General features: G+C 38.7%; 1 protein-coding gene across 1 annotated transcript in view; it reads left to right on the top strand.

Moving 5' to 3' along the window:
- The window catches only part of grm7 (glutamate metabotropic receptor 7), a gene marked incomplete at both ends in the record, with an annotated part of 233,239 nt that overhangs the window by 72,096 nt on the left and 147,129 nt on the right, over window positions 1–14,014 (top strand). Inside the window, one exon of the mRNA XM_081384270.1 lies at window positions 320–536. Coding sequence (XP_081240396.1) covers window positions 320–536 — 217 coding nt within the window. The remainder of the gene's footprint in view (window positions 1–319; window positions 537–14,014) is intronic.

Below are 14,014 nucleotides of genomic sequence, written 5' to 3'. Positions count from 1 at the left end.
TATAATAACTATAATAAGTACATGGAGAACAGTGAAAAAAGTGCTACCCCTTACATTATTAGAGAGAGATTCAAAGTCAGTGCAGCCTTGTCTCAATTTTCATTTCATATAAGATTCATTGCAAGAACCCGCTGCAGACCAGCATTCATATTATGACCACGTCAAAGAGACAGACGGCAGATACAATTGCCTGTGAAAGTTTGAGTAATTGACATTCAATACAGAATCATGACGGGGAACAGTCTGTCATTTTCCATTATAGGAGCTTTCGAACCGCGGCGACCGCAAATCTAACCACTGTCTTTTCACCTGGTTTCAGATTCCGCAGATCAGCTACGCCTCCACCGCTCCAGAACTGAGCGATGACCGCCGGTACGATTTCTTCTCTCGCGTCGTGCCTCCCGACTCCTTCCAGGCCCAGGCCATGGTGGATATAGTGAAATCGATGGGATGGAACTACGTGTCCACGGTTGCCTCGGAGGGAAGCTACGGCGAGAAAGGAGTCGAGGCCTTCATGCAGATTTCCAGAGAAGCGGGTGAGTCAGGCAAAACAATAAACAACAAGTCTTTGAAGATAAAGTCCTGAAGAACTCAAAGCAGTCTCTGCATGAGTAAACAAGTGTTGCAAAGACTCCTTTTTGGTTGTTTTAATAGCAACCTGTCAGTTTAATCAGTGTTTACAGTTTAAGGCGAGAGACGGCAGGCAAAAACATTGCTTTTTTTTTTTTTTTTCACTGGTCAATTTTGAGATTTTGGGATATTTGTCTTCAATAACGTGTCTTCTTTCAGACTTGTGGTGAAAAAAAAAGTCTGAAATACACATTTAGGTCTTTATTTTACTACACTTTGTCTGTTTGCATCTGTAGATTTCTCATAAATTAAACAAAAGTTGGCATTGTAAATCATCCCGCTGCTCCGCGATCGCTGTCTGCACCCTGTCATCACATACACCGTTAGAAAGCTCTCTCTCTCCAGTACAATGCTGTCGGATCCAAATATGGTAATTTCCTTTTTATCAGCAACCAATCGTGAAAGTAAAAGGGGGGATTTAACTCTAAATGCGCAATCTCATTGGCTGAGATAAATCTTTAAAGCCTGTTTTCTCAAAATGACTTTTCTCTCATACTCCAAGTCCGAAATCTCCACTTCGGTAGCACCATATACACCAAACTTTCCAGTCTTGTATCTAGTTATATTATGAAGACATTTACAGAGGGATTTGTAAATATATTATTCCTAGCCTGATTTATATAACATTTTATTCCAAAAAACATGGCAAAAATCAAAATTTTAAGGCTATTGACAGTATATTCTGATTTACAGAATAACAAAAGTAGATATCCATAAATCCCTCTGTAATTTTTTTCCAATCTATGTGAACACAATGAAAAAAATAATTTTGAACCTGGCTTTATCCAATACTCAGATTTCATTTTGTAAATATATGCAAATTAGCGCATATTTAATTAGATAATGCCTAATTTGTATATTGAAACATTAAATTACTGAAAGCTTGTAATACACTTTTTCTCATCTTATTGTAGGTAATCAACTGGGAAAGTTTCATTTTTAAATACAAGCCTTATTCATTGTGAAATGTTTGGATTATGTTACTCATTTATTTCGGCAACACAAAGTTGAACGCTGAAGACGGCTGCGAACCATCAATAGGAAATTTGCAGTGTTTACCCAACAAAATTTTCACCTATCAAATTAATTCATATGTAAACAACACAAATGTCTATCAACGGTGGAGATGTTGTGTCTCTGAGACACTTTTCACACAAAACAAAGCGCCCCAAGGAAAGAGGATTCATTCCAAACATCGCCCTCAGTAGTGAGTGAAGCCAATTACTCGACCTTAACTTAAATTAGATGGGAAGGTGTAACCTGACATGAAGATAAATTGGGGTTGGTATATCGACCAAATAACCTCATGATTGTTTCACGCTTCTTAAAAATATGTGAAGTCTTGTGGTTGGTCAGTTTGTAAACGAATCGGTCTCTTGAGTCAGATCTTTTTAAATGAATCGTTTGAATCCGTTCAAAGAATCAGTTTGTGCTCATAGTTGTTTGGCAGGATCTGGGATAAACTTGAACTGAAACAGTCCAAGTGATTCTTCAATGCACAGACTTACTAAAGACTTATAACCAATAACATTGAACCAGTTCTTTGAAAGAATTCAACTGATTTGTGGAGATCAGTCATATTAACAGATGATTTATGCTAATATTCCACCGATTTTGTGTGCAACTGAAAATTGACCATAATTCCTTAACACAAATTCCTAGTCTTATTATGAACAATTCATCAGTGCATTTTAAAGAAAAATGTGTCCTTGTAACCTTAAAGGGACTTTACTTTTGGACTCCCCTCCAACTGCATTGGTAATAACCACATTTCATAAGTTTTAGATGGAACACAAAAATTTCCCATTCTACTTTTTATGTTATTCAGTATCCTGTTTCTTGCTGAAATATGTTGCATTATGGAAGTAAAATGGATTCTGAATGTCATGTTGTGTTGATTTTAGGAGAGTAAGGGGAGATTAAACATTTTTTTTCTTTCTTTCTTTCTTTGGTGAAATGTATTATGTAAATATTTTAAAATGCACCGGATTTTGAGCGTAAAGTGCTTTAAGTGCTCGAGGGAAAGACTTCCTATGATATGTGTTTAGACTTTCCAAGGAGCCTTTGGCACAGAGGTCAGTATGTTGGCAAAAACAACAGTGCTCAGCTGTTTGGCAGGGCATTTCACTGTGGTTACTTTATGGCTACAATTTATGCGGATAATGAATGTTCTACTTGTACTGATAGGGACATTGAGCCTCATTCTTGAAACACAACAGAAGGAAATTGTTAATTGTTTGTTAAAACAATTTTTAAAAACATTGCATTCATAAATTTGTTGTTCTAGGGGAAAGGATTTAAGAAATTACATTTGATAAATTCAAACTTGAATGCACAATGGTTCACGTCTAGGATGAAAGTTTGTCTTTAAAGGTTAATTAAAAGAATTTTGTGCCTTCTCTGCTATATTATCATAATCCTTACCTAGAGATTGGCATGGGGTACTTTCCATAAGATCATCTCTCAGTGCAAATCAAACCAGCTATTAGGCTAACTGAAATAAAACCATGCCAATCTCTAGGTATGGTGAAGGCTGATGATGTGGGGCTATTTTAATTCCAAAGGCCAAGGGAACTTTATCAGGATGCATAGTATCCTGGATCCATGAAGTAACTGGCCTTTAAAAATAAAAATCTGCCTGCCTCTATGGGAATTTAACATAGGGGTGTCCAAACTTATGCACCCTGTATTTTAAGGAAGAACATTTATATATTTACGATACATTATTCATTCACAAAGAAAATTGGTGTCCTTAAAGGTTGGATTTTTCCTATTTTTTTTAATTAAGGCATTAAGTTCAATTTCCAAAAGATGATTTTTTATTCCTCTTTTTAGTCAACTTTAGCATGGGTGTCTAAACTTATGCATAGCACTGTAAATAGACAGCTGTAATATTTACACATGCATACGCAAGTCGACTTTCTCCTGCCGCAGTCTGCTGTACTTTCTTGCATGTCTTGATTGACAGATGTCTCGTCCAATCAGCGGTCAGTATTCCATTCGCCACCTAACTTTTCCGTTTTGTCTGACTTGTCGTTGTGTTTTCTGACTTGCTATTTTGTTTTTCAGATTTGTTGTTGTGTTTTTTGATTTGTTTTCATGTTTTCAGATTTGTTGTTGAGTTTTTTGATTTGTTAATTTGTTTTTAGTCTTTCCATTGCCTTTATAATTTGTTGTTGGATTTGTTATTTTGTTTTCGGAATTGTGATTTGTTTTGCACTTCTCGGCCACCGTACAACACTTCTCTGCCATTGACGGAAATTTCCGGCTTTCCGTGTTTTCACTGTTATACAGTAGGGGGCGCTATTATGCATTTTCTGAAAGAGTACAGAATCTCCAGATCAAAAGACGTGTGAAGAAGAAACAGAAACAAGCATTATCATGTGTAATCATATGCATATGTAAAATAACGCGATCATCAACATTAAACAGCATAAATCAAAACCGGCTAATGTTACAGATGAAATGTCGACCCAGGACGAGCTCTAGGACTGTGAATCTTTGGGGGTGTTGATGGACTCGATTTACTCCATCTGTTTTGACCAACGTTCTGAATCCAATCTCGATGTAGTCTTTGACAAAAACGTGATTTTCTCAACTTTTTACTCAGCTTTCTCAGCTTTCAGCCTTTTGCTTAATTTTTTTATGAAACATACCCACTTTCAAGTGTCGATAAAAAATAATGCATGAAGCTAGAATAAAACAGGGTTTATTTGTCTAAAAGCAGAGTCTGTTCTTTCTTTTGATACATTGCATGTTCAGATATTCATACAACAACATTTTCTGGGGGCCATGAAACTTTTGTGAAAATTATCACAAAAACTTTTTTCAAAAACACTGGTGGGGAAAGTGTTAAATATTTCAAACTTTTGACCGGTGGTGTGTTATAAACTGCTATACTTATTGCAAATGAAATGAATGTAAAAAAAAGCTGTGAGTAGCTATCTTTATGTTATAACACCTTGCATATGGATTCCCTCCAGATTCACACAACCTCAGAGACTTTTTAGCACTCAGCAGATTCTGTTAATTGGGCGTACTGTCCAATTTAGCTCTGCATGAGGTGGAATATATCTCTTCTGTCAGTGTGGTATAGAAAACTCAGATTAGCAACATTTCTCACTTTATCGAAAGCCTTTTTCACTTCTTCTTCAGTGAATTTATGTGTAGAGTTTATTTTGCAGACAGAAACTGAAGCAAACCTATCACCTACGTCCAACACCTACCTCCACGTATTTGTCATCTTAGCGTCGAGTGCCATATTTCTCAACCACCTCGGCTTGTTTATTAATTTTTATTTATGAAGCAATTTACAGTCCACTCAGGATCTGAAGAGAGTAGACAGTTATTAATGATCCTAATTTGCGTATTTGATTATCCTGTATGAGTGGCAGTTCGCACTGTTTATCACTCTTATTGCTTTGGCACACAAGTGGCACTACGCTTATCCTGTGGGAGACAACGGAAACGCTTTTTCATATGGTTGAGAACACAGCTGTGTGTGATGTGGAATGCCTTCGACTTCATTATCCTGAGCAACAGTATGTTTGCAGTATATGTGTGCACATAACCGCTGACATCAAGACTTTAACATGCTTCATTTGGTTTGAATTAAACATGCTCACTGAACTTCTATCCACTAGAGGAGAAGATGCACCTGAGAGAATTTCTAAAAAAGACGTTGAATGTTGAATGCTCTTGGGATGGTGTATTCCCAGGTAAGCGGTTCTCTAAAAAAAAAAAACGTTCCTCTAATAACGCTAATAGAATGTTTGTTCAAGAAATCTGATCTTAAATGATGTTCTCAAAATGTTAGTACACGAACATTATTTATACATCAATCATGGAATGTTTTTCTGAAACTTTTAAGTTGGGCGTTCGTCCTGACTTTTTTTTAAATGTTAAGTATTCCAGAACGTTCAGAGAACATTCAAAAGTAACATTCCCATAATGTTTGCAAAATTATTCAATTGAATGTTCCCTTAACGTTTGTATAAAATGTTTTTAAAACTTTTACATTTTGAGAACTTTTAAAACTTTTATCGTCCAGAGAACATTCGGAAATAAGGTTTTCAACGTTAACAAAATGTTCTCAGAATACATTAAAATCACCATTAGACAAAACCTATTTTTATGGAATATTGCAGTAATTATTCTAAATGATTTAGCGTGCAAATCATATATTTTTTTAATCTTTAATCAAAATAAAAACCCTTCCCCTTCCCTTGTCCTAAGGTTTTGTGTGCATTTGAAAGAAATCATCAAATACAATTCAGGACATCCCTAGGGCTAACCTGTCTTTAATATTGCAGAGAAGTGACTTCAAGTGTTGACTGATCTCTCATCAAAAGATTCTGCCGAGGTTGTGATTCGGTTTTGAGTAGTCAGGGTGTTCAGATGCTCTTGCCCAAATAAACACACTCATGCCTGAGATGAGGGCAACCAAGGAGAAAGTGGATGGATTAATATTAAATGAGAGTTTGTTTGTTGAACAGCTTTTTGTGGTTTGGATGTAATCAAGGTCTTGGATGTTATTGAGGTGTAACAGGCACTCTTGAAATCGAAATAAAGGTTTTGTGCAGCATTTACAGCTATAAAAGGCACGTAGAGAAATTCAGTCAGACAATGAGCATGACTTCACCACACACTTGTCTGACCGATGCAGTTTACAGGCAGTGAGAGCCTAACACCTCCATCCTTATCGGCAGCCCTATATCGCAGGTTTTAGGCAAGAATGTTCATTTCAGTACTTCACTAAATGTAATAGTCTTGCAAATACCACTAATTAGGCTATGTCCATTACAGTGTTATCAATGCGTAATGAGGTCATTAATTGTCCTGTTCTGCAAGTTCCTGATGCCAGTGTTGGGTATGTCTTCATAGTTTATAGTTTCAAAGTTGTGATCCCCATTGTTTGCACTTTCCTGCACATTTTAGATCAGCTCGGGGAACAAAGGGAAAGAAATTGAGCTATTTGAATCTCTCTATCATCATCTTTTATGTCTCCAAATTCCTTTGAAGACTTAGGAGGATGATATCCAAACTGCAACTGTGAAAATGATCACTTGCAGCAGTTCAGACTCAAAAGAATCAGGTTACAACCTTTGATCCGTCAACTTTAGTGTCACAGACAATGTTTTCATCAGTTACAGCTTATAAGCACAATGTACATGCAGAGGCCCTGGAGATGAGAGCACTCCGCCAGACTCGTTTCAAGTCATTTATCAATCAGTGAATTCAAAATGGCAGTGTGTTCATATCATTTTATTACTTTTGAGGTATTAATCATATCCAGGATTGGATCATACAGCAAAATACAAAACGCTCTGTTCCAAAACCTGCCTTGTCAGTATTTTAAGGCATCATATGCATGCACTATGTGCTTATTAGAGAGACACACTGTTAGCTTAGCAACATGCTAACATCAAATTGTACAGGAATCAGTTGTATCACACTGTTAGCTTAGCAACATGCTAGCAGCAAACTGAACTGGAATCAGTTGTAAGTTGAGTCTCAATTACATATATTAATTTGGCAGATACCTTTAGCCAAAAAAGGTAAATACGTTTATAAAACAATTTTATCAGTTCATGCAGTCCTTGGGAGTCGAACTCATAATCTTGTCGTTGATAGTGGCATGCTCTTCTGTTTGAGCTACAGGAATGAATCTCCCACGCCTTTCACTTGCAAAGATACTGCAAATGTAGAGTGTTCCAAATCTGTCAGCTTAGTAGGCAGCTGCCTATGCAGGCAGCAAAGCAGCTCTCTATGTTTTCGAAAGGAGTAATTATCCCTTGCCGGATTTGTGTAAATATGCCATCTAGGAAGCACAGTATCTCATTTGGCAAGACCACTGTCACATAATGACTACAATAGCAAAAGTGTTGACTGAAATTGAGACTGTGGACTAAACATTAATGAGGTGGGTGTACATTTAAGTGTTGGTGCTACACTGTCACTTCTGGCAACATGAATTGTGGTATTGTATTCTTTTAGATGCGAATGCAACATCTGCGAGGCCATTTGAATTTGTAATATTACGAGCAGCATAAAATGATCCAAGATCATTACAAATATGGCAATGCATTAATTATTGGGCTTATTTTAGAATAAATAAATTTGAATGCAAACTTCCTGATAATGTTTACACCTCTGCAAGGCCCAGAAGATAAAATGAACCATACTTACTCCCTGAAATTCATCGTTATCCACAACCACTGTCAACACAGCTCTGACATGTTTTCTATTCCTGAAATGCACTGGAGTAAGATTTGTGGATCTCAGATGTCAGAGAAAATCCTAGTTTTGTAACTTTTTCTTCCCCGTAGCTGCAAGATCTAGGAAAGCCTGAACATTCGATGATAAATGCTTGTGGCCTCCAGCTCTTTGAATCTTAATTGTTGCTAAATTACTCATTTTATTCTTTGCCCCAGGTGTCTTCATGAAATGTGATCTATATCTATTGATATTTGTCTTAATAATTAGTTTAGGAATTAATTTGTCTGAGTGTCACTATCCTGGATTACATCTAAGAGATGGACTAAGTGGACCAAGATTGAAAAAGTTCCCTGCTTCGAATAAATCAATTCAACAATTAGGGCCCTTACACCCGGAGCAATGCAGCGCCAAGCGCTGTGCAAGTGTTTTTTGCTAGTTTCAGTCTGACGCAGTTATCATTTTCACGTCCTGCGCCACGGTGTTTAAATAGCAAATGCATTTGCGCCCATCTGTGCGCCCATGGGCTGCTGGTCTGAAAACGAGGTGTGTTCAGGCGCATTGTTGGCGCGTTGCTATTTTGATGCAACAGAAATAGACTGCGCCATTGACCAACTGAAACCTGGTCTAAAGTCAATGGTGCGTTTTTTTTTTTTTGTTATTTAAAGAGTGTGTTAGTAATGTGCGCCTATGGGCGGGTCCACAACGTGCGTACACTCTGCTTATTAAACGCACAGCAGCACACAAACATGCCAAATATTTAAAGTAAAAGGATTACAATGTACAAGATTATTATTGTATACATAAAGATATGGTGGGATCCGGCTTGTCCCGTAGATGGTCTGCTTGCACACTAATACCTCACGCACGAGCAGTTCCGTTTGCACTCTGGAGACGGCTTCGGTCTCTCCACTATCAAATTCTGTCATGTAAATAGTGAATCTGCCATGCCGCGAGCGCAACTGGCATTTAAATGGAATGGGAGATGAGACTCTGATTGGTTTGATGCACGTAAATCCCAAAACACACCCATTCACTACTGGTATACCCATTACTCAGTAAGAGAATAGGGACAACCCTTTTAGACCAACCATTTTTCCCATCGTTAAACTAGCAAAAGTGGATTTGGACACGCCCTAAGTGAACTTGTGCCCTGCACTTTAGACCATGCACTTAGATCATTAATATAGGGCCCTATAAGGGTGTCATCTCCAGTGGAAGTGGTCGTCACTGTAATTTCACAGTTGTCTTGCCTTAAGTTCTCCTCTGAAAGTGGTAGGTTCGGTTTCTCTCAATCTCCTATGAACCGCCCAGATTAGCCCAAGAGTTGCAAACTATGGAATGAATTGCACTGGAAAGACCTTGCTGTTCCTCAGATTAGCCCAAGAGTTGCAAACTATGGAATGAATTGCACTGGAAAGACCTTGCTGTTCCTCACGGCATCTATAGACACTTGCCTTGTTGTTCTCGTTGTAATTACTTGGTTGATCTCAGGCTTAAGTCTCATAATAGCACTGGATCAAAAGAACATAGAGGCAGATGGCTATTAGCTTGTCAGTCACATAGACTCGACTTGGGCTCAGGTAACAATTTAGTGCCCTGTGGAGTCTCAAGTCGAATGGGGAAAGCTGTTATTAAGATGTCTCTCCCCCTGTTCTTCTCAGGCAATGAACACAGTGCCAACATATCAACGAGAGCTTTTCACACAGCTAGGCCTTTTGCCAATACATTATTCATCCCACATCCAGAACTCTACCCTTCTCCATCAGCACCAGTGGCCCACAAATTGTACATGCAGGGAATTCTTTGCCACTATGCCCTATTTCGTGAGCCAGTACATTGGAAGCTGAAATGCCTGAAAAAGAGAGAAGCATCCACTGGGAATGAACAGATGTTCCTCCTTTCCTATCTCAGAAAAAGTCAGCAGGCTCAAACGGTTGAATCAAGGATGGTAATGATGGACTAATGAGGTGTGACTTGACCTTGTCACAGGGGCTCCACCCTGATCAATAGGTGTACGGTTAAGGGCTTGTTTGATGTTTGTAAACTGAACCGTTGATTAATGAATTAGATGCACGGTTGCATTGCACGGGTACACAATGCAATTGACCTGCAGACAAGATGCAGGTCAGAGTTTGTGCAGCAAGTGTGTGTGATTTTTCCACCACTTGTAGCTTGTAAATCAACGTCCTTCTACTCTGCCTCAGTAGAGCACCGTCACTTTAGGGGTGGGCAATATGACCAAAATATTATATAATCATATAATTTTATATCACGGTGGTCTCTACTTACCAAGGTGGTCTCTACTTACCAAGACTGTTGGTTCATAACAGCTGCAATTCAAAATAAGTTATTTGGCTCCATTCCAAAACCTACTAAGCTGTCTGTGTAGAGTAAGATACATGTTAGGGGATCAATGACACTCCTGATGCAAAAGGTAGGCATCAAGATTATCCCTTCTTAGATACTTTCTTTTGACAAAATTCTAAGATAGCTTTGCATATGTGATGCGGAGAAGGAAATCCCATCATGCATATAGTCAGTATTTTATAACGCCCCGTCATATAACGCCCCAGTGTAGTGACGGGGACACTACACTGTCAAAGAGCACCGTCCTTCAGATGAGACGTTAAACCGAGGTCCTGACTCTCTGTGGTCGTTAAAAATCCCAGGATGTCCTTCAAAAAAGAGTAGGGGTGTAACCCCGGCATCCTGGCCAAATTTGCCCATTGGCCCCTGTCCATCATGGCCTCCTAATAATCCCCATATACTGATTGGCTTCATCAGTGTCTCCTCTCCACCAGTAAGCTGGTGTGTGCTGGGCGTTCTGGCGCAATATGGCTGCCGTCGCATCATCCAGGTGGATGCTGTACATTGGTGGTGGTTGAGGAGATTCCCCCCTTCCATATGCAGGGCCGGCGCTCCGCACACGCACATGACGCACTGCGCGTAGGGCACCAAGTGCTTGGGGGGGCACCAAAAAATCTGGGTCGTGAAAAATCATCACAATAGGGTACTAGTATAAATAACAAATAAAATATGTCTAAAGCATGTTAATATTGGGTTTAAGTGGTCGTTCAATGAGGCCTATTATATGTTGATCCGACGAAAATTTTGTGTGTATTTAAGTGGTCCAGTGGTAGAATTTTTGCCAAGCGTGTCAGAGGTTCTGAGTTCTAATCCGCACTCATATAGTTTTTTTTTTTTTTTTCCTCATCAAAACCGATTATGTTTTTTAGTGGTTGTATATCAGGCAGGGACACTTTTTGTGCTTTTTGTTTTCTAATTGTACCGGAGCGAATAGAGAGTCTCTCCACAACGGATTGAAACGCACGTCTGAGTGAAGGCTGTGCGCGAGCCAGAAACAAACATAGTATCCGCGCCACTGATCGCTCGGCAACGAGCACTTTGATCAGTTGATTTAAAAAAACAACACATTTCAGCGCTAAATCGACTCTTATTTAAAAAACGAATGAAATGAATGCTCTGCTGGTTAACTGGAGATGTTTTGTTTGTTTGTATTGGTACATTCGTGCCGCGAGATGTTTCAAAAGTGGTGGGGACATGTCCTACCCGCAAATTACGCCTATGCGTATGCATGTCCAGGGGCGTCGCTATAGTAGTGCAAAATATCCGGGGCTTTAGCCCTGCATGGCTGAAATCTTTTTTTTTTTTTTTTTTACTTTGAAACTGCAATTAGAATAAAAAAAAACCCCACAATCTCAGTGTTTGTATATTTTCATATTCACAGAGTTGTCAAATTATGTACAGAATTATTATATTGTGCCTGACCTTTGCACTTTTATCTTTCTGTGTTTACATTGTTCAGTTCCAAATCTGTGTTTTTAGTAATTGTGGTGGTATTTGGTATTTATAATTTTAACCTTTATATTATTTATTTCTTTTCATGTTTGGTGCCATTGTTAATGTAAAATTATTTATTTGCAGCAGTTATTTTCAGTAGCACCTCAATGCAGTACATAAGATCCGGGGGGAGGAGTCGGATCTTATATAAGGGGTGGAGATTGGTAGGTTTAGTGGTGGAGATGGGTAGGTTTAGGGGTGGGTTTAGGGATCAGGGGGTGGAGATTGGTAGGTTTAGGTATGTAAGGTGGGAGGAGTTGGATCTAGATCCGACTCCTCCCCCCGGATTTTATGCTCTGCATTGAGGACCATCTCGTTATTTTGGAAGTAAAGAGAACCTAACTAAGAAATTCTGAATGGTTGTTATTCCCTTGGTGGGTGGGGGGGGGCACCACCAAGCATTTGTGCTTAGGGCACCCAAATGGCTAGCGCCGGCCCTGTCCATATGTGAAGCGCTTTGAGGTCCCAGAAAAGCGCTATATAAATGTAACAAATTATTATTATTATTATTATTATTATTAATCAGTAATGACACAAGCGCACCAGGCTCTCTCCCTTACCTTGGTGTGACATTACAAGTAATATTACACTTGTGATTTTTTTTTAAAGCTTTTACTTGCCTTGAAAAAGCTGGTTGCTAACAAGTGGCCAAATGGAACTGCAGAGGTTGTCAGGGACATTAAACATCATCATTTGTTAATCCTGGAACAACATTCCTGTTCGAAAATGTTGTCCTAACCCTATCCCTACCACTAAACTTAACCCTACCCATAACTTATCCCTAAAATCAGAGGATAATGATAGGTAAACAACACTGATGTTGAAGCACCTTTAACCCTGGTTGTAAGCCTAAACTTGACATAAAATGTTAACTTGTCCCTCATATCTGGGACAGATTGGAATGTTGTTCCAAGTTCAAAAAAGATGTTGATCCAGGAACATGTAGTACTTGTTGAAATCATTATATTTATACACTTGCTCTTTTTTTGTAGATTTTAAATATTGATTGAAAGAGTTATCGGAAGCTTAGTTATGGTGACGTTAAAGTCATGCGATTGTGGTGTTGTTGGTTTGAAGTCTAACTTGAGCGTTTTACTTCTGCAGATTGTATTTAATGAGATCAAATTGACCATTCTTATTTATTTATGGAATACTGCAGTACTTATAAATAATGTAGCCATGCACATCACCCAATGGGAAAATCATATTTGCCTTTTGTCAAGGAAACTAAAACTTCCGGGTTGGCCTACAAAAAAAAAAAGAAAAAGTAATTCCTGCAGCAATATTGCAATGAATGGAAATAATCCATCCAAGATGGAGGCTGAAGAAAGATAAATGTTGATTTTATGGAGATGTGTAATAAAAATAGAAATATTTGAGTAACATATGTTTAGTTTAGCAACATGCTAATGCTAAACTCTGCTAAAATCAGTCGTGAGTTGTCTCTCCTATGCTCTTCGTTTGTAGAGCGCTATTTTGTTGCTGATGTAAACCGTTCCAAATTGGCCAATTATGAGGATTAATTTCAGTTATAAGCAGTTTTTGGAACAGAACCTATGTTTCCCATTTTGTAACCTGCTGCTTAGGCCAAATGTTAGCTTAGCCAAATGTTTTTGTCTCTCAAATTGCTGTTCGCTACAAAAAACAGTTATGACGGAACACGTGGGGTTATACTCCTCGTTTATAATGAATTCTCAATGTGTTAATCATCAACTCATGACTTCATTATGCAACATAGTTTGTTTACTATAAATCTTCAAGACAGTTTATTCACCTCCAGCCCTTTGAACACGAACCTACGAGCTGCGCATAGAAAACAAGCCATGCGGCTTGGGTTTAAAGAGGCGTGACTCTTTTTATTGAGACAGCAAGTACTGTATATTCAGGAACGCTGCACAGCATACTGGAATACCTGCGGCCTTGGGAAGTGCTTTAAACCACAGGTTCCCCAGTACAGCTCAGGGTGATCTCCAAGACAGATACACTGCTGGAACAGAGGAACCGCAGATCCTACCACATTAATACCACACGCTGAGGCCCAAAGACAAGTTTCAGTGTAGCTGACTTCCTCAAACAGAATATTTAAAACATGAGCAATGCGTCATGGGAGTTTTCCCAGTAGCCAGTTGCCTTTCCCCCCTCAACAGTCTGTTTTTTTTATCACACAGATTCATTCATTTGTAGTTGATATGAGAAGATGAGAGTTATCCTTGTTTACAGACCTTTTGTTGTCGAGAACCGGTCAGATGTGTCTGTTTGTGAGCCTTAACTCTTTTGTAGTTTCAAATTCAGTAATACAATCAGC

This window comes from Scardinius erythrophthalmus, assembly GCF_964197995.2.
Source record: "Scardinius erythrophthalmus genome assembly, chromosome: 14".
In the NCBI taxonomy this organism is placed as follows: Eukaryota; Metazoa; Chordata; class Actinopteri; order Cypriniformes; family Leuciscidae; genus Scardinius; species Scardinius erythrophthalmus.
This window is presented reverse-complemented; position numbering and strand designations above follow the sequence as displayed.